This window comes from Hakea prostrata, chromosome 4 (assembly GCF_041222555.1).
Source record: "Hakea prostrata isolate BN-2017 chromosome 4, UWA_Hpros_2, whole genome shotgun sequence".
NCBI lineage: Eukaryota > Viridiplantae > Streptophyta > Magnoliopsida > Proteales > Proteaceae > Hakea > Hakea prostrata.
The window spans coordinates 5,323,542-5,341,908 of NC_142603.1; the positions used below are offsets into that span (position 1 = coordinate 5,323,542).

General features: G+C 35.2%; 2 protein-coding genes and 1 pseudogene across 2 annotated transcripts; all 3 read left to right on the plus strand.

The window, feature by feature from the left end:
- Window positions 1–2,646: 2,646 nt before the first annotated feature.
- Window positions 2,647–5,248, plus strand: LOC149017319 (protein NRT1/ PTR FAMILY 6.2-like). The gene is made up of 5 exons (XM_089152922.1): window positions 2,647–2,740; window positions 2,959–3,176; window positions 3,292–3,851; window positions 3,937–4,277; window positions 4,683–5,248. Exons 1-5 carry the CDS (start codon window positions 2,647–2,649, stop codon window positions 5,246–5,248), a joined length of 1,779 nt encoding a protein of 592 aa, XP_089009048.1.
- A 3,379-nt stretch (window positions 5,249–8,627) lies between these two features.
- On the plus strand, window positions 8,628–10,738 carry LOC149017320 (protein NRT1/ PTR FAMILY 6.2-like). The gene is made up of 4 exons (XM_089152923.1): window positions 8,628–8,816; window positions 8,952–9,502; window positions 9,607–9,947; window positions 10,107–10,738. Exons 1-4 carry the CDS (start codon window positions 8,628–8,630, stop codon window positions 10,736–10,738), a joined length of 1,713 nt encoding a protein of 570 aa, XP_089009049.1.
- A 4,535-nt stretch (window positions 10,739–15,273) lies between these two features.
- LOC149017321 (protein NRT1/ PTR FAMILY 6.2-like) lies at window positions 15,274–17,607 on the plus strand (annotated as a pseudogene).
- Window positions 17,608–18,367: the final 760 nt, after the last annotated feature.

An 18,367-nucleotide genomic window follows, 5' to 3' on the forward strand; every position in this document is an offset into this window, starting at 1 on the left:
TTTTACGTCATGGTAATTGCCTCTATCGCTTTTCATGCATCTTTCAAGATTAAAACTTGAGGAAGAAAAATTTTGAACCAGCGCAATTTTACTAGTTCCAAACGCCACTATCTAGTATCTAATCAACTGAGAGTTAAACATTACTCATGTTGCAAATGATTAAAAGAGGATCATTTTAATTACACAACCAGAGGATGAATCAAAGGTTTTTTTTTTTTTTTGGGGGGGGGGGGGGTGTTATAACTACGCTTATCTAATTTGGGTATTCACGTGGTCATGCATGAAAACAATTTCCAATTTTTTTTTTCCAATATCATTGATAAAATGACTTAGAGAAATAGCAAGTTGGATTGTAAGGAAAATCAAGCTACGCCAACTTTGATTCATCCGAACTGCAGTTTTGTGACCATCTCCTCTCCATCTTATTAAACCAATGTATTTTCGGGCAGAACTTTAGAAAAAGTCTAGATGTGAGGGTTTAGAGTGAATTTGAAGAAACATAATATCCCAATCGATCCCTGCTGCAGGCGATGTGGACACCCAAAGGAACACTGATCATTTGCTATTTGATTGTCCACATTCCCGTGCTGTTTGGTTTGGTTCCAACCTGTCACTAAAAATATCGCTCTTGGACTGTCCCAAACTTCCTCAGATATTGGCAAATTGGATGATGAAGGTATTTCCCTCGAAATCTGATAAAAAAGAAACATTTTCATTATTCTCCTTCATTTGTTGGTCTATTTGGTTGGCTAGAAACGATCTTACTTTTGGGATGCGTTCACCCAAACCTGAGGAAATTATGGCTCATAAGGCATTCTCTGACTTTATTGCCGCAAGTCCAGGACTTTTCTCTCCTCAAGCAAATCCACTTGCGGTTCAAATCAGCAGAATCTGGTTACCTCCGGAGTCTCCTCATTATAAGTTAAATATTGATGCAACACTACCTTGCAATACACAATTTGGAGGACTGTGGTATATCTTACGTGATCACCAAGGTATCCCCATATTTGCAATTTCTGATCAGGCCAGTGTTACATCGGTTTAATGGGAGAAGCTATAGCACTGAAGGAATGGATCAAATTTACAGTTCAGCAAGGGTTTCTACATTGTGAAATAGAATCAAATTGTCTTCAGCTAGTAAAGTTGATTAATGACCAGTCTCTTATTCCTCCGCTGGAAATTCAGGATATCATTGGTGAAATCAGATACATATCAAGAGATTTCATCTTTATTAGCTTCAAACATATCAGTGGGGTTGCAAACCTAGTTGTGACTTCCCTAGCACATCATGCCTTGTCCTCAGCAGGCCGGACAGTTTGACAACTTGCTGAATCTTGGCTCCTAGATCTATGTAATCAGGATGCCTTGTGTAACCCTCTGCTTTATCTCTCAATAAACTTTTGAGTTACCAAAAAAAAAAAAGGTGATTAATGATACCTACGTCCACTATACGTAGTGTAGGCTTCATTAGTTATGGTGATTGTGATATGTATACGGTGGACCTATGCCTTGCATGATTCATATTGAGATTACATGAGTTTGAGAAGGATTCTTGTGTAGAGTAGCTACAAGAAATTGGATTAGGGTTATAAGTAGTTGGCTTGCCAGGAGTCTAACCCTCTCTTTAAAACCCTAATCCAATCCAATTCTGTTATCACATGTGGGAGTTCAGTAACCTCAGCATACTTAGTTGTCATCACATGTGAGAGTCCATGGTTATCTCTAACAAAATCCAACACGCACCTCAGTTGTTTCCAGCCATATCACATTCAGAATCTCAGATTAGCATTTGCACAGTACATATATGTGAAAAATCCTTTCCACACTCAAATGATACAAGACCAGAGGAAAGTAGATCGTACGTACGTCAAGAATCGAGAAACATGCAGAGAATCAAGAGCCCATTACGTGAACTTCTATTAAAATATGAATCGTGCATGCAACATGGCTCACATATCAACCATTTGAAAATCTACAATTCTTATTTTATTATATATACGAAGAGAGAGCAGAAACCTACGGCGTAGGAAGGTGGCATGTTTTCCGATTGTCAGGTGAGAGTGTCTCTCAGGTCAGAGTCTCTCTCTCTCTCTTTTCTTATTCTGTTGCAAAACTGAAATAATCTTTCCTCTCTTCGTTTTCCTTTATTCATTATGTGTAGGTCGTCTATCCTTTCCTTGGGTAAGAAAGGGATGGTTTATATTCCTTAATGAAAACTAAGTATTACGAGATTACTTTCTGAAATGGTTCCCACAGACCAGTTAAAGGACGGTTGATTGCTGGTGTTTCCATTCTTTGGCTATCTCCATTCTATCAATCTCTCCCCGATGGTTTTGGAAAAACCCAACTCCTTAATACATGTTCTTACATGGTGTAAGTGAGGAACTGCCCATCCAATGAAAAAACATGGGTTAGGGTAACGAGATTATTAAAAAAAAAATTTAAAATAAAGGAGATGAAGATTTGGTGGTTTCACATTTATAATTAGATGCTTTGCTTGAAAGAATGCTTGTTTTACGCCCCTCCACCCTCCAAAAAAAAAAAAAAAAAAAGAACGAAGGCATGCCTGTTGCTGAATCGCTGATTTAATCCAGGTATAGTATAACATAATCAGAAATATTTTCCTATGCTTCTTAGGAGAAGAAAATGGCTTCAAAAATTACTTATGCGATAGACTACAAGGGACAACCAACTGACAAGACATTCACTGGAGGATGGGTGTCTGCAGCCTTTATTGTGGGTACGTTCCTCTCATCTATCTTATGCATATATAGCTAGTTTAAATATTGTATTACAGAGGTTGAGAAAACATAATTTTGGGATAATATTGCCACACGAGCATGATAGGAAATGATTTTTTTTCTTCTTCTTTCATATATGTATAGGCATGCATTTTATGTGTTTCCATGCATGTCTGTGATAGGCTCTTTGATTTACTGATGATCAAAATATGTGCAGTTCTTGAGGTATGCGAGAGGTTCACAATAGCAGGAATCTCAGCCAACTTGGTGATTTACGCAGTTGGGACTTTACATCTTCCAAGTTCAACTGCAGCCAACATTGTTTCAAATTTTGGTGGTGCAGGATTTATGTTTTGCTTGTTTGGCGGTTTTGTGGCTGATAGTTTCTTAGGTCGATATTGGACAATTGCCATTTCCTCAATAATCATTGCATTAGTAAGTATAAAAAATATAAGAGAAGATATTGAGTCATCATGTCAAAATGTTTTACTATTTTTCATTAATAACGATGTGGTAATAAAGTATATAATGTGAATTAATGGTGTTGTAGGGTGCTGCCCTTTTATCAATATCATGTGCAATGCCATCACTACGTCCACCCCCTTGCGACCCCAATAGTAGTACATGTGTACCAGCCAATGGATTCCAAGTTGGAGTTTTGGTCACCTCCTTATATGTGATGGCATTGGGACAAGGAGGACTTAAAGCTAATGTATCAGGATTTGGAACTGATCAGTTTGATGAGAATGATAAGAAGGAAAAATCCAAGATGGATTACTTCTTCAGTAGATTTTATCCTTTCATTAGCCTTGGGTCATGTCTTAGTGTTACAGTGGCAATCTATGTACAAGACAATGTTAGTCGAAGTTGGGGATATGGGCTTTGTTGTTTCGCATTCTTTTTTGGTACGCTTTTATTTCTGTCTCGGACCAGAAGATACAGATACAGAAAATGCGTGGGAAGTCCAATTGCTCAGGTTCTTAGTGTTTTGGTTGCTGCTATAAGGAAGAGGAAACTCAAATGTCCTACCAACAGTGATACCTTGTATCATGACTCAACTGATACTGCTGATACTGCTGCTCCAAGAATCCATCACACAGACCAACTTCAGTAAGTACATTCTCTGATTACATGATATATAGTCAATAAGAAATAGCTTTTGTTTTAACTAATTCTATTCTTGATTTCATTGAAGTTGGTTGGATAAGGCTGCTATAATCCATGACGATGACTATGATACTAATGGTTCAGTGATTCAAAACCGATGGAAATTATGTAAAGTAACGAAGGTAGAGGAGGTGAAAATGATGGTTAGGCTACTACCAATTTGGGCCTCCACAATCTATTTCTGGTGCATACATTCACAGGTGCTCACATTCTCTGTGGAACAAGCTTCAACATTAGAGAGATCAATTGGGAACTTTCTAATCCCAGCAGGCTCTTTCAACATCTTCTATCTTGCTGGTGTAATAATTGGTTCTGCTTTCTATGATAGAATAATCATTCCCTTGATGAAGAGGTGGAAAGGAAAACATGGTAGGTATCATATACATATCATAAAAAAAATACATGGTAGAGTAATTACAAAGAGTACGTAAAACTTTTTTTTTTTCTTTTTCAAAACAAAAATAAGAATAAAACCTTAAAAGGGCAATCTATGCGAGAGTACTGTTGAGGTATTTGAGTTTTTCCCAACTTATGTTCTAATATAGGTCACCAGCAGATTGGTTGCGATTCAACCGTGTAATGGGCCTTATAGGAGAGCCTAATTAACTGTAGAACCTAGTGTTTGTAAATACTAGTTGAAAGCAACAATTTGGATATTCCAAACTAGGTAGTCAAGGTGTAATGCTGTAAGCAAACCGTGTGCTTAAACCCTAACAAGTACTATTTTTTAATCTATTCCAAAATTGATATGATTTTGTTCTTTTTGATTTACAGGCTTTACCAACCTACAAAGGATAGGCATTGGCATTATTATTTCAATGATAGCAATGGCAGTTGCTTCCATTGTAGAGACAAGACGATTGGCAATAGTTAAAGTCGTGGGGGGCAATGTTACAACTTTGCCTATGAAATTTTATATCTTGATTTCACAATTCTTTCTTGTTGGCCTGGCAGAATCATTCACATATAGTGGTCAACTTGATTTTTTCACGACTAGATCTCCCAAAGGGATGAAGTCAATGAGCACTGGGCTTTTCCTCTCGACCATTGGAGTTGGATTTTTTGTTAGCACCTTCTTGGTGTCTATTGTCAACCAAGTGACTGGAACCAAGATCGGCAGTGGATGGCTAACTAGTAACATAAACTATGGAAAATTATACAATTTCTATGGTCTTTTGGCAATATTAAGTTTTGTAAACATGATTTTCTATGTTTTTTGTGCAATATGGTACATAAGTGGGATAAAGAATATTTCACAAACAGAAAGCATACTTACAAGTTATGACAAAGAAGAGAAGCATGCTATGCAAATTGAGGGCAACCTTGTAATTGTAGAGTAAGATTATGAATGATTATAACTGGAACATTGTATTTATCTTCCCCACTTTGTCAATGAAGAATTACAAAAATATTGTTGTGGTATCAAAGAATTTGCTATGTATTTGACCCAGAAAAAAACCTGCTATTGGATTAGTTACTTCTTTAAAGATTCAGCGGATCATATAGAGATTTGTTAAAATGGACCATAAAAAGATTTGGGTACTCCTAAGAAATTAAAAGAGAACAAAGAAGAAAATGGAAAACCGGTTTTCGTTTCTATGGTCGATTATTTTAATTTTCTTCTCTTGGTCAAATGAGGATTCAAGAATGAAGAAGGAACCCCCCAATTGCCCATCCTCTCATTCCTCCTCTTTCACACATGGGCCTGCCCTTGTACCATGGGCAGGGTTGTGTCATACTCACTGTGAGTGTTAGGGAATCACCAAGAGTCCCACATGGATTCAATCTCATAAAATTGCAAGATCACAGAGAAAATTTATGCAACAAGTAAAGGCGACCTAATAACACTCAAAGATCTTCACCAGAGTCTTATCTCTATCTCAAAGTTTCAACTCTTATTTGAAGGTGGTTGCATATTCAAGAGATTATTGTAACTCAGTAAAATTCTTGTAGCTTTTCTATATAAAGCCATGCACAACTTAGTTACAATAACATAAAAAGATATAACAGCATTCTCTACCATGGACGTAGGTTGTTAACTTCAACCAAACCACGTAACCCTGGTGTCACACACTCTCTATCTAGCTGTGACTCTCTCTCTCTCTCTCTCTCTCTCTCTCTCTCTCTCTCTCTCTCTCTCTCTCTCTCTCTCTCTCTTCTCCTTTTTTACATAAAATAACCATATTTCAACAGGGTGGGAGGATGGGTGGACAACCTGCCTGGGTGGAGAGGATATAGACTCGAAAAACCTTGCATCAAGAGATTCCTTCATCATGTCAATGCTTAGAAACAGGGAAAAAAAAAGGGAAAAGAAAGAAAGAAAAACCCGAAGTGCCACGATCACCAAACAAGCTTATAGCGACAGCTATGTGAGAGATCTTGGCTGGGGTTTCTTGGACATCGATCGTTGGTGGAGATCGCTAGTGAAAGTAGAAGAACGAGTTAGGCTGTGGTGGTTGTAATTGCTGTTACGACCATATTTTGTGAACCTTGAGGCTAGAAAGCTCTGAATGAAATTAAAGGAATTTTTTATCGCGCTTGCACGGATATCATCCGACATTAAGATCTAGATAAGTTTTGCATCACCTATACAAGAACTAACCTTCATTGTGTCAATGATGGGGAGGTCTTGGGTTTGCACCTACTCGGGGTCATATATATATGTTAGTAATTTAATTCCCACCCCATAGTAACAAGTTACAAAAAATAAATAAATAAAAAATTAAAAAACCAACCCTTATTGGATTAAAAATTTATAAATTAGGGAGGTTTTTGACAATCCTGAAAAATTTTACCTCATTAAATTTAATTGTTACGGATTTCCAAACTTGGGAACTTTTTCCATCCCCTCCACCCACCGCACCCTCTAAAAATGAAAGCAAGGTTTCTTTTCTTCATCTTGAGTGAAGACCAGATCCCTTCATCATCCTTATTTGGGTTAAGATGAGAACGGCTATGATGAGTTGGTAAAGGTCTGGTTCGATCTTCTTTGATTACAGATTCAACATTGACCTGATGAATATTCTAAGTTATTTGTCTCTCCTTGATTCTTTTCTCATCTGAACTTTTTGTTATTTGGTGTGTTACAGATCCGTTTTTATTTTAAAATAATTTTATATGAAATCGAAATCAATTTATACATAAATTGATTGAAAAATACTATATTCTACTTAAAAACTCTTATTATATTCTGCGAGTTGATGAAAAAGGTTTGACCATTCTCTATAATTAGATAAAAATAACTATATTCATTTTTAATTTCTACATATCGAAAGCATAAATTCTCTTACTTTAAAATTTGTTCTTTTGTAACATCATAGGGTTAGAAGAAAACTTAAACTACTATTCTTTTATGTTGTGATATTATTAATAGATAGTGATACTTATTATAAAATTTATGTGTAATATCTAAAAAAAAGTGAAATAATAAATAATAATAAAAAAAATCAGCAAACCTTCTTTATACTTTCAACATAGTCTGCTTTTAAGTTGAAATACTTTTATAATTTAAAATATAACGCATGGACAGGAAGATTTTTAAACAACATGAAGCATGCAACGATGATTCTTATCATCTTTCATCAGGATTCTATACATCTTGATATGATATACATATCTAGATTCAACTTGATCCTGCCAAAGAAAGAAAGATAATAATAAGAGCAAATAAAGGAAGTTTCACTTACAAGTTGGTTAGATATAGCGTAAGTATCTAAGGTATCTTGGACCACTCTTTGCTTTTGTATTCTTGTTGATTTTGACACATGCGTGCTAGAGTTGGTGTTGATTCTGTTGAAATTGTGTAAGTTATAAATACAGTAGCTGCGGTTACATGGGAGACCTGTCTGTCGAGAGAAGATAAGAAACATTAATGGTGTTGTGAGAGATTTTTTGTTGGTCTACAAGAAAGGTTCAGCGTAGGAAGGTGTCTTATCATCAGGTGAGAGATAAGCAAGCCAATGATTTCTTTCTTCTTCTTTCTGGGTTGCAAACATAGATTGTAATTTCATGGTTGCAGCTGGTTCTTTCTGCTGTTTCACTTCCTTTACTCAACTTGAAAGTTATGATTGACTTCAAAGTTCTTAAATGAGTTGAGGACTTAATTTGGTTTCTACTTATATACAAAATTCCAACTTCACTTGAACTCATGCTTCAATCTTCTACTTTTGATAAGTGTAGATCATTAAAAGAACTTGGATCAACCATGGTTTGACCTACATGGTCAAGAGAAAATTTAATGGTTAGATGTTTACAGATAAATTAAGTGCATTACCTGGGACCAATTGAGTGCCAAAATGAATCCAGTTTTATTTATTTTATTTAAAGAAATTGTTATTCGTTTTTTCAGGTGAGGAAAATGAGTCCAAAAATTACTTATGCGATTGACTACAAGGGACAACCAGCCGATAAGACAAGAACTGGGGGATGGTTGTCTGCCAGTACTATTTTAGGTATATTCATTTTTTCCCCTTTACGCATGCATAGTTAATTTTAAATACTGTATTGTTAGTGTTCTGAAAACATAATCGTATATATATAATATGAAAATAACGATAGGGTATTCATCTATTTATGCACACGTAAGTGTTCTTATCAAATTGAATTAAAAAATAAATAAAAATAAACCAAGAAGAAAGAAAAGGCCAACTTAGTTTGTTTTACTAATGATGATCATAACTTGTGTATATAGTTATTGAGGTATGCGAGAGGTTCACGGCAATGGGAGTTTCAGGCAACCTCATAACTTATTTGACTCAGACGATGAATCTTCCTAGTTCTACTGCAGCCAACATGACATCAAATTTTGGTGGCTCAGCATTTATATTATGTTTGTTTGGTGGTTTCGTGGCGGATAGTTTCTTAGGTCGGTATTGGACAACAATCATTGCCGCGTTGACCATGGCACTGGTAAGTACAAGAAATAACACAGATATATATACTGGGTCACATTAAATTTTTTTCCCCCATTATGCATCTTAGGTTGAACAAGTTTATGAAATTGTTTTTGACAAATTAACTACCTGTGATCAATCAATATTGCAGGGTTCTGGTGTTTTATCAATAGCGTGTGCAGTTCCAGGTCTACGACCACCCACTTGTAATGTTAATAGTGGGGTTTCATGCATACAAGCCAACGGATTCCAAATTGGAATCATAAATCTGGGTTTATATTTGATTGCATTGGGAGAAGGAGGAATTAAAGCTAATGTATCAGGATTTGGAACTGATCAATTCGACGAGAATGATAAGAAGGAGAAAACCAAGATGGATTACCTCTTCAGTAGATTCTATGCTCTTATTAGCCTTGGAACTTTACTTGGTTCATCAGTTGCAGTCTATGTACAAGACAATGTTAGCCGAAGCTGGGGATATGCACTTAATTGTTTCTTCTTCATTTTTGGATTAGTCATTTATTTATCACGCACTAGAAGATACAGGTACAAGAAATGCGTGGGAAGCCCCATTGTTCAGGTTTTCACTGTGATGGTTGCTGCCATAAGGAAGAGGAAACTCAAGTGTCCTAATAACATTAATGCCTTATATGAAGACTCTACTCAGACGGCTCCAAGAATCAAACACACAGACCAAATTTAGTGAGTTATATTCATTCATATCTACACTAACACATGGATCAAGTTTTCAGTCTCAAATAACAAATCTTCTTTTCTTTTTCTTTTTTTCTTCGTTATCATCATAGTTGGCTGGACAAGGCTGCCATCATAGAGGAAGACGACTATGGAACTAATGGTTCTCTAATTAGAAACCGTTGGAAGTTAAATACTGTAACAAAGATAGAGGAGGTAAAAATGGTGTTTAGACTATTGCCAATTTGGGCATCCACAATCTATTTCTGGTGCATACATGCGCAGGTGATTACCTTCTCTGTGGAACAAGCTTCAACAGTGGAGAGATCAATCGGAAATTTTATAATCCCAGCCGGATCTTTCAGTACCTTCTATATTTTTGGCATATTGATTGGTTCTGCTTTCTATGATAGGGTTATCATTCCCTTGATGAGAAGGTGGAAAGGGACACACGGTAAGTTTAACAATGTGATAGATCATTTACTTTACTACATTGGCCAGAGATTTATTTTTCAAGTTAGAATTAAAATTCAAAAAGCCTATAGAAGAGTACTTATTTTTAATTCTTAGCCAAAATTAACATGGTTTTACTCTTTTCTATCTAAAAATTTAGGTTTCTCCAACCTACAAAGAATAGCCATTGGTATGGTTTTCTCAATTATAGCTATGACAACTGCTGCACTAGTGGAGGCAAAACGGATGTCTGTGGTTAGAACTGTGGGAGCTGATGTCACAACTTTGCCTTTACAATTCTACATATTGCTCCCACAGTATTTCCTTATTGGCATAGGAGAATCATTCACATATAGTGGTCAGCTTGATTTCTTCATAACCAGAGCTCCAAAAGGAATGAAGTCAATGAGTACTGGGCTCTTCCTCTCAACTATAGGGCTTGGATACTTTTCTGCATCTCTCGTTGTGGCCATTATCAATCAGGCAACTGGAACTCAAGTTGGCAGTGGTTGGCTAACTAGTAATATAAATTATGGGAAACTATATTACTATTATGCTCTTTTGGCAACATTAAGCTTCATAAACTTGATATTCTATCTTCTTTGTGCCTTATGGTATTTGAGAACAATGAAGGATACTGCAAAAATGGAAATTATTATTACAAGTCCTGAAGAGGAAGAGAAACATGCCATGCAAGTAATTGGAACCCCAACAACGTCTGCAGCTGAAGAGGAAGATAAACATGCCATGAAAGTAACGGGAACCCTAACAACATCTGCAGAGGAAGATTGATTGGGAATGATACCTTAAAAACACAAGTTTTTGTATACCCCTATTATCTTCTTTCTGTTGTTCCTTCAAATTGGCAATTGTAATATTATATGTAATTTTCAAAGTGTATATTTTGGATTCTAAGCATTATAAAAACCGAAGCCATTGATACTTATGCGGTGGCTTTCTACACTCAACTACTCAGCTGAAACCCTAATAGTCGAATGTTTGTGCTAGGTATTCTGGTATATTTTGTCTCCTTTTGAATCTGATCTCATCTCGGCTTCTAAGTAATGGTATCGACTAGTTCAGTTCAAACATTTTGGGCGAATAAAACTCCATCTAAGAAGATTACGACCAGCAAATTAAAGCGAACATCAACAATCGTAAAGCAAACAGATCAATCTTAAACTACTTAACCAAACCCCGATCCACAAACCTCACGAGGAAACTCAAAAACTATCTCAACTACAAGATCACAAAGAGAACTCTATGAATTAGAAACCTGTTCTTATTTGATTCCTTCGAAAGAAAGATACTTATAAGAGAAGTTGGTTGTATCCGAATTTCATCGAAGAGATGGCAAATTGGGTAGGGTTTCTCAGTTTTGAAAACCAAACATGAGATCAGAAAATACACATCAATCTCATATGTTCTAAGGTCTGGTTACTCAAAATAATCGCTTCAGAACTTCAAAAATCCAACTTAAAATATATTCCCTTCAAGGTAGTGATTAATGGTTTAATTCTGAATTTTAAAAAAAAATCATCAATACTCTTTTAGTTTTTAAGTTTTCTCAACCACTTGTTTGGAATAAAAGTGCACTACTGTGCATAGCAGATGATGTTTTTTCATATTTTGGTTGCCAACAATGATAATACATACAATCTTAGCCATTGGAACGACAAATACTTTATTAGAATGTGAGTACATTTTCTTGTTCTTACAAATTAATGGTGTAACTATCAGATTCCATGAAATGCTGTAATTGACAAAGAACTTAAGAACAAGAGGTTGATCTGCAAGCCTGATCTTTTCTCTTCTCTTTATTATGGAAAAAACCCTCTTTGTGAAGAAAGACACGCAGCTGTAATATGACCATGCATATCATTTAAATAAATGGTAAATCGCAAATGCCTGACTCAGAAGTTCCAAGCCTGGCTAGATTAAGAGAAATCAAGAGTTTTTTATACACACCCTCCTGACTTTGCAGTGAAACTCATGGAACCCACTCCAATATATGCGTTTAAAAAATTGCAGTTGTGGTCTCCAACCTTTAGGAAAATAGGGATCAATACGATCAACACTTGCACAGACACATAAACCCTAACCAAGAATTGAGTCACGCATGAAGGCCAGTGGGTTCAAATGGACACGCTTTCGTCCCACCATTGTTAAATATTATGTGTTCTTGAATATATGCAATCAAAGAGAAAGAGAAGATGGGAAAGAAATCCGAGTTTGAACCGTAAGAGGATGTGCTGGTGGTGTGGTCCCTTCCGGTGGACCCTTCATTTCCTGATGGAGTTTTTCTTTTTTTTACTGAAAATCGTGAAGAGCACTCAGTTTCTGTTTCTGAAATGGTGTGTTATGGCTCTTTAATCTATCAAACAAAAACTAACTACGGAATCAAAGGATGCAGCCCTATTCTATGGAGATAGATGAGAAGATCTCATGTTAACTTAACTGCACTTGAGTGTAACCATGAAGCTCTATCTTAACTGCACTTTTGAGTGTAACCATGAAGCATGCAATGGATCGATCTCATGGATTAGGATTTAATAGTAAACTGAAATAGACAATATTTCCAAGTTGAAATCCATCGATCACCAAGACTCTTGAGGGGGAAAATTCATTGAGTCATCAGGGTAGTGTATGCTAACACTTGACTTAAAGAACTAATCTTTTCCATTAAAAAAACAGAAGAAAACTTTAGAAATCATAATTGCTTAATGAAATTAAAATAGTTTTGTTATATTTGGGAATTCGATTAGGCAAGAGTTTTAAACTTTGGAATCACACATGCATCTATGAATGTCCTAATTGAATGCTTTCCGGACTCTTATCTACTTAAATATTTGTGACTTTATATGTGACATGGTAGGCATACCTTATGGAATTCAATCCTCTTATGTATGAAATCATTTCATCATGCTTCATTAATGCACGGCACCATTTGCTTATAGAATTGCTCCTCTTCATTTTAAAAAAATTGAAAAGGAAAACAAATTTTTTTTTGTGTCATCAATCATAATTGTATAACATATTTAAAATAATCTTGTATATTTTGAAATTAAATACGATAGTTGGATTAGGATTCTTGAACAATACTTTGAATTTATAGAATCGTTTTGTGAATCCATGATTATCATAATTAAATCGAATGCTCATATGACTTGGAAAACACCCTAAACAAATAAAAAAAATATATGATAATTGATAATATCCCTGGTATTATTTGACTTCCAACATGCTTATTCACTCTCTACTATTATTGAATGTGTCATGAATCATGCAAAGATATATTATGCATTTTCACGCATTCTAAAGTTCTCTTGCCAAGTCAAATCTGATTGTGAATTTAAATTATAAGAGGTGAAGAAAATGGTTTTGATTGTTCAATTAATTATATAGGAAAATTAAAAATATTGAGCCGTGTATTATTTTATGTGGTCATTATTTTTTGTAGGAGCAACTATTGAAGCTTTGTATGTCTGAAAGGGAAAAAAAGAAAAGAAGAAGAAGGAATCTATAATTTTTCTTTATTTATTTCTTCATGGATTATGCAAAAGATGGTCAATTTTCTCAACATTGGAATAATTTGGGATTTAAAACTGGGAATGAAGAGGAGTGACTAAAACAAGTACAACCTTTTTTATTTAATAATTTTATAATCTCTGTGGGTTTTCAACATAATATCATTAATATGAAGCAGCCGACAAAGCACCTTTATTTTAGTTCCATTTAGAGTTCTTATAATCTAATTAGTCTTATAATCTAATTGTCTTATATCTGTCGGGTTTTACTTATCTTGACATTACATTTAGAGTTCTTTAGTACTTCTAGTTCTGATGTTATTTATTGCCATTAATAACCGTTTATTAATGTATAACATATTATTTTTTTAAATTTCCAAATTAAGTTGTTAGTATTGATTTAATATTTAGTTATATTACTTTTCTATTCCTAATAAATGATAGGTAAAAAAACTTACCAAGACTTAATATGTGGTTTCACGTTCACCGCTTTTGCTTCAGTGCAGCAGTTGCATGTGCAGCCAACGGTTGGATGGGCAGTTGTACTCTCACCTTAATCCGCACCATTTCATTCAACGGTCCAGATGTTGGATAGGTGTACGGCTGCTCAGTCCAGCCGTTGGCTGCACTAATTATCATTTGAAAAATAAAGTGACAAGATTCCGTTCATATTAAGATTTTGAGGAGGTGTAAATGTGTAATGCATATATTAATTTTGACCTCTGTATCCTAGGAATAGAGTCATCTTACCATTTTGCTGATACCCATCCTCTGATTCTCTGAACACTAAAATCTTTAATGCAGTAGTACCTAATTATTGTTTTTCTATTGGAAAATACTTACAGAAAGATTTTATATATTTTTCTTTAAAAAATAAAACGCTAGATATTCAATAGTGGTTCACCCAGGACACACTCTAATCTTAGTTCAGCATCAGCACCGACTAGATACAAGATAATCATAATAATGAATCAAGTTTCATTCTTATGAAATATCAAACATGCAACATGAAACATGAGTGATATTTGCTGGCTACGGTAACTACAGGCATGCCAATGCTTGTGTTCTAAATCTGTTGTGAGTGATATAAATACATTACTAAGGTTCCATAGAAAGCTAACAAAGAGCTGAGTGACTCTTTGTCCCTGTAAGAGAAACCTGTAGAAAGATTCACTCAAGGAAAACTGTGGGTGTTCTTCAAAGTCTCAGGTGATCGATCGATCATCTCTTTTGTTTTTCTGTTGTGGGTGGATAGAATTTGTCATTTTGCAAAATTGATTTAAATTTCTCTCTTTTTTTTTTTTTCTTCTTCTTATTTTTTATTATAATTATTATTATTACTAGCTATATATTTCTTAAGCCTACGCCTGCACCATTCTCTCTCTTAAATGACAATGTTGCACTCTATGAATCAAACCCTTTAAAAGAGAGATACTTATTAGGTTTCAAGCATGCATGCATGCAGTTACGTTCTTTGATAGAAAGCATTTCACCAAGTAGTCTTTATGCATTCAAAGGAGAGTCACCTTCTGTTATCAATAGAAAACAGTACCCAAATAGTATTTGATTTTTTTCAATTCTTCATTGTTGTTTATTAAATCATATGGAAGTTTTGCGACGAAAATCAATCTGCCTCCTTTGAGATCTATGGACCTTCAAAAGAATTTCCATCGAATTGGGTTGCTTGTTTGAGAGAATTTCCATTGAATTCATTCTAGGTTAAGTGATTTTACTATTTTCTAAGTAATCTTGTTTTCTACTTCCTAGCAGAGGAAAATGAGTTCCAGAAGCTTTGATGCGATAGACTACAAGGGTCGACCAGCCGATAAGACCAAAACTGGAGGATGGTTGTCTGCAGCTTCTATCCTAGGTACCAAAGAATGTTATTCATTGCTAATGTGAATTAAAAAAAAATGGTCTTTCATTTTACTAACGATCAAAACTTGTGTAGTTGCTGAGGCATGCGAGAGGTTTACTACCATGCAAATCGCAGCCAACCTCGTGACTTACACTGGTCCCACTTTGCATCTTCCTAGTGCAACTTCCGCAAATATTGTATCAAACTTTTCTGGCACAGGATATCTCTTGTGTTTGCTTGGTGGTTTTGTGGCAGACACTTTCTTAGGCCGATATTGGACAGTTGCCATTTCTGCAGTGATCATTGCTGTGGTAAGTGACAGAAAAAGAGCAAAAAATATATATTTTTTTGCTAAAACTTCATTAATATTAAAAGCTAAAAATAGTACAACATATATATCTGATCATGTTATACAAAGAAACCAAACACTCATCCCACAACAGTAGTTGCACCCAGCACCCTTTACATCCAAGTCACTGATTCTTCTGATTGAACCACCTTTAATTAATTTACATGTATGCTTTTCAAATTGAAGTTCATATTTTTGTATATGAATTAATTTATGATATCTCAATGTTTCAGGGTTCGGCCATTTTATCAATCTCATGCGCAGTCCCAGGACTACGCCCACCTGCTTGCCCTCTTAATAGTAGTAGTTGCATACCAGCAAATGGGTTTCAAGTTGGAGTTCTGAATCTTGCTCTATATGTGATAGCATTGGGTCAAGGAGGACTTAAAGCTAATGTATCAGGATTTGGAACTGATCAATTCGATGAGAATGATAAGAAGGAAAAATCTAAGATGGACTACTTTTTTAGTAGATTTTATTTCGTCATTAGTCTTGGAACTATACTTGGTGTCACCTTGGGAATCTACGTACAAGACTATGTTTCTCGGAGTTGGGGATATGGGCTTTGTTCTATCTTTTTCTTTGTTGGGATACTAATCTATCTATCAAGGACTACAAAGTATAGGTACAGGAAATGCTCGGGAAGCCCCATCATTCAAGTTCTCAACGTTATAGCTGCTGCTCTAAGGAAGAGGAAACTTGAATATCCTAGCAATGTTGATACCTTGTATGAAGATTCAACTGAAACTGCTGTGAGAATACATCACACAGACCAATTTCGGTAAGTATACAAAGTTGCAAATATGTAGATTATCAAACACATGGCAAAGCTAAACCATTCATTCATATTTTTAATTGGTTTTGTTGTGTTTCAAATAGTTGGTTGGACAAAGCTGCAATTTTAAACAAAAATGACTATGAGAGCGATGGTTCAGTGATTCAAAACAGATGGAATCTTTGTTCAGTGACTAAAGTAGAGGAGGTGAAGATGGTGGTTAGACTATTGCCAATTTGGGCTTCCACAATTTATTTCTGGTGCATACATTCACAGGTGCTTACCTTCTCTGTGCAACAAGCTTCAACAATGGACAGCTCAATTGGCAATTTTAAAATCCCAGCAGGCTCTTTCAGTAGCTTTCTACATATTGGGCATATTGATTGGTGCTGCTTTCTATGACCAAGTGATCATTAGGTTGATGAAGTGGTGGAAAGGGAAACATGGTAAGTTAATAAATTACATATTAAACTATACTTCCATATTTTAAAGCTCATTACTTGCAACAATACTCTTTTGAAGAAGAAGAAGAAAGATAGAAAGAATTCTAACAAAAACTAATTAATATGGTTTCATTCTTTTGAACTTGTAGGCTTCACCCACCTACAAAGAATAGCCATTGGTATTGTCTTTTCAATTTTGGCCATGACAATTGCTGCAATTGTGGAGGCACAAAGGTTGGCTGTGGTTAGAGTTGTGGGTCCCACTGTCCCAACTCTACCTATGAAATTCTATGTGTTGATTCCACAGTTCTTTTTTGTTGGCGTAGCTGAATCATTTACTTATAGTGGTCAGCTTGATTTCTTCATAACAAGATCTCCAAAAGGAATGAAATCAATGAGCACTGGACTTTTCCTCTCAACTGTGGGAATTGGGTTTTTTGTCAGTACCTTCTTGGTTACCATAATTCAAAGCGTGACAGGAACCCAGCCCGGCATTGGATGGTTAACCAGTAACATAAACTATGGCAAACTATACTATTTCTATGCGCTTCTCGCTATTTTAAGCTTCACAAATTTGATATTCTATCTTCTTTGTGCCTTATGGTATGTGAGGACAATGAGAAATATTGCGCAAATAAAGAGCATTGTTTCAACTTCTGAAGAGGAAGAAGAAGAGAAAGATGCAATGCCAATTGAGGGCACCCATTAAGTTTCTGCTAAGGATTGTTAGTGATACCTTGACATCACCTAGCCTATTTTTTAATTGATCTTTAGGTTAGTATACGCTGGATCTTTCAATGGATTTTTTTTTTTTGTTTTGTTTTTTAAAATTACAAGTGTGTTTCCTTTTGTGTAACAATTAGATTATATGAAATAATGTAAATGACAAAGTTGTTCTATGATATGTGTTTCGTCCCTTCTAGGACTTTTGCTCTTATTTTTTATATGATTATGTCGTAATAGCTGAAGACCAATTACTAATAGCTCGTATGATCTATCTTATGACGTCATTGATGACTTTTCACTTCAGTAGAAGACAAAAAGCCTCATTGATGCCGAAACGACAAAAAAAATAAGGCTAAACAGAAGAATGAATGGAAAAATGGATAACTTTGTCTTACACAAGTTTCTTCAGAAACAACAATATTCAGCTGCTCTCCAAAAGAAGATTTTTTTTTTTTTTGTGTCATCAATCACAATTGTATAACCTATTTAAAATAATCTTGTATATTGTGAAATTAATACAATAGTTGGATTAAGACTCTTGAACAATACTTTGAATTTATAGATTTTTTTGTAAATCTATGATTATTGATTATCACAATGAAAACGAATGGTCACATGACTTGGAAAATACCCTAAACAAAATAGAAAATTTGATAAGTAATAATGCGCTTGGTATCATTTGACTTCCAAGTTTCAACATGCTTATTCACTCTTATTGAATGTGTCACGATTCTTGCAAAGAC

Bases quoted from the DNA above. Each gene is read 5' to 3' on its own strand.
- LOC149017319 (XM_089152922.1), top strand. From the start codon at position 2,647: ATGGCTTCAAAAATTACTTATGCGATAGACTACAAGGGACAACCAACT. The intron at 3,177-3,291 runs GTAAGTATAAAA...ATGGTGTTGTAG, and splicing joins CCTCAATAATCATTGCATTA to GGTGCTGCCCTTTTATCAAT. The intron at 4,278-4,682 runs GTAGGTATCATA...TTTGATTTACAG, and splicing joins GAGGTGGAAAGGAAAACATG to GCTTTACCAACCTACAAAGG.
- LOC149017320 (XM_089152923.1), top strand. From the start codon at position 8,628: ATGGGAGTTTCAGGCAACCTCATAACTTATTTGACTCAGACGATGAAT. The intron at 8,817-8,951 runs GTAAGTACAAGA...TCAATATTGCAG, and splicing joins CCGCGTTGACCATGGCACTG to GGTTCTGGTGTTTTATCAAT. The intron at 9,948-10,106 runs GTAAGTTTAACA...CTAAAAATTTAG, and splicing joins AAGGTGGAAAGGGACACACG to GTTTCTCCAACCTACAAAGA.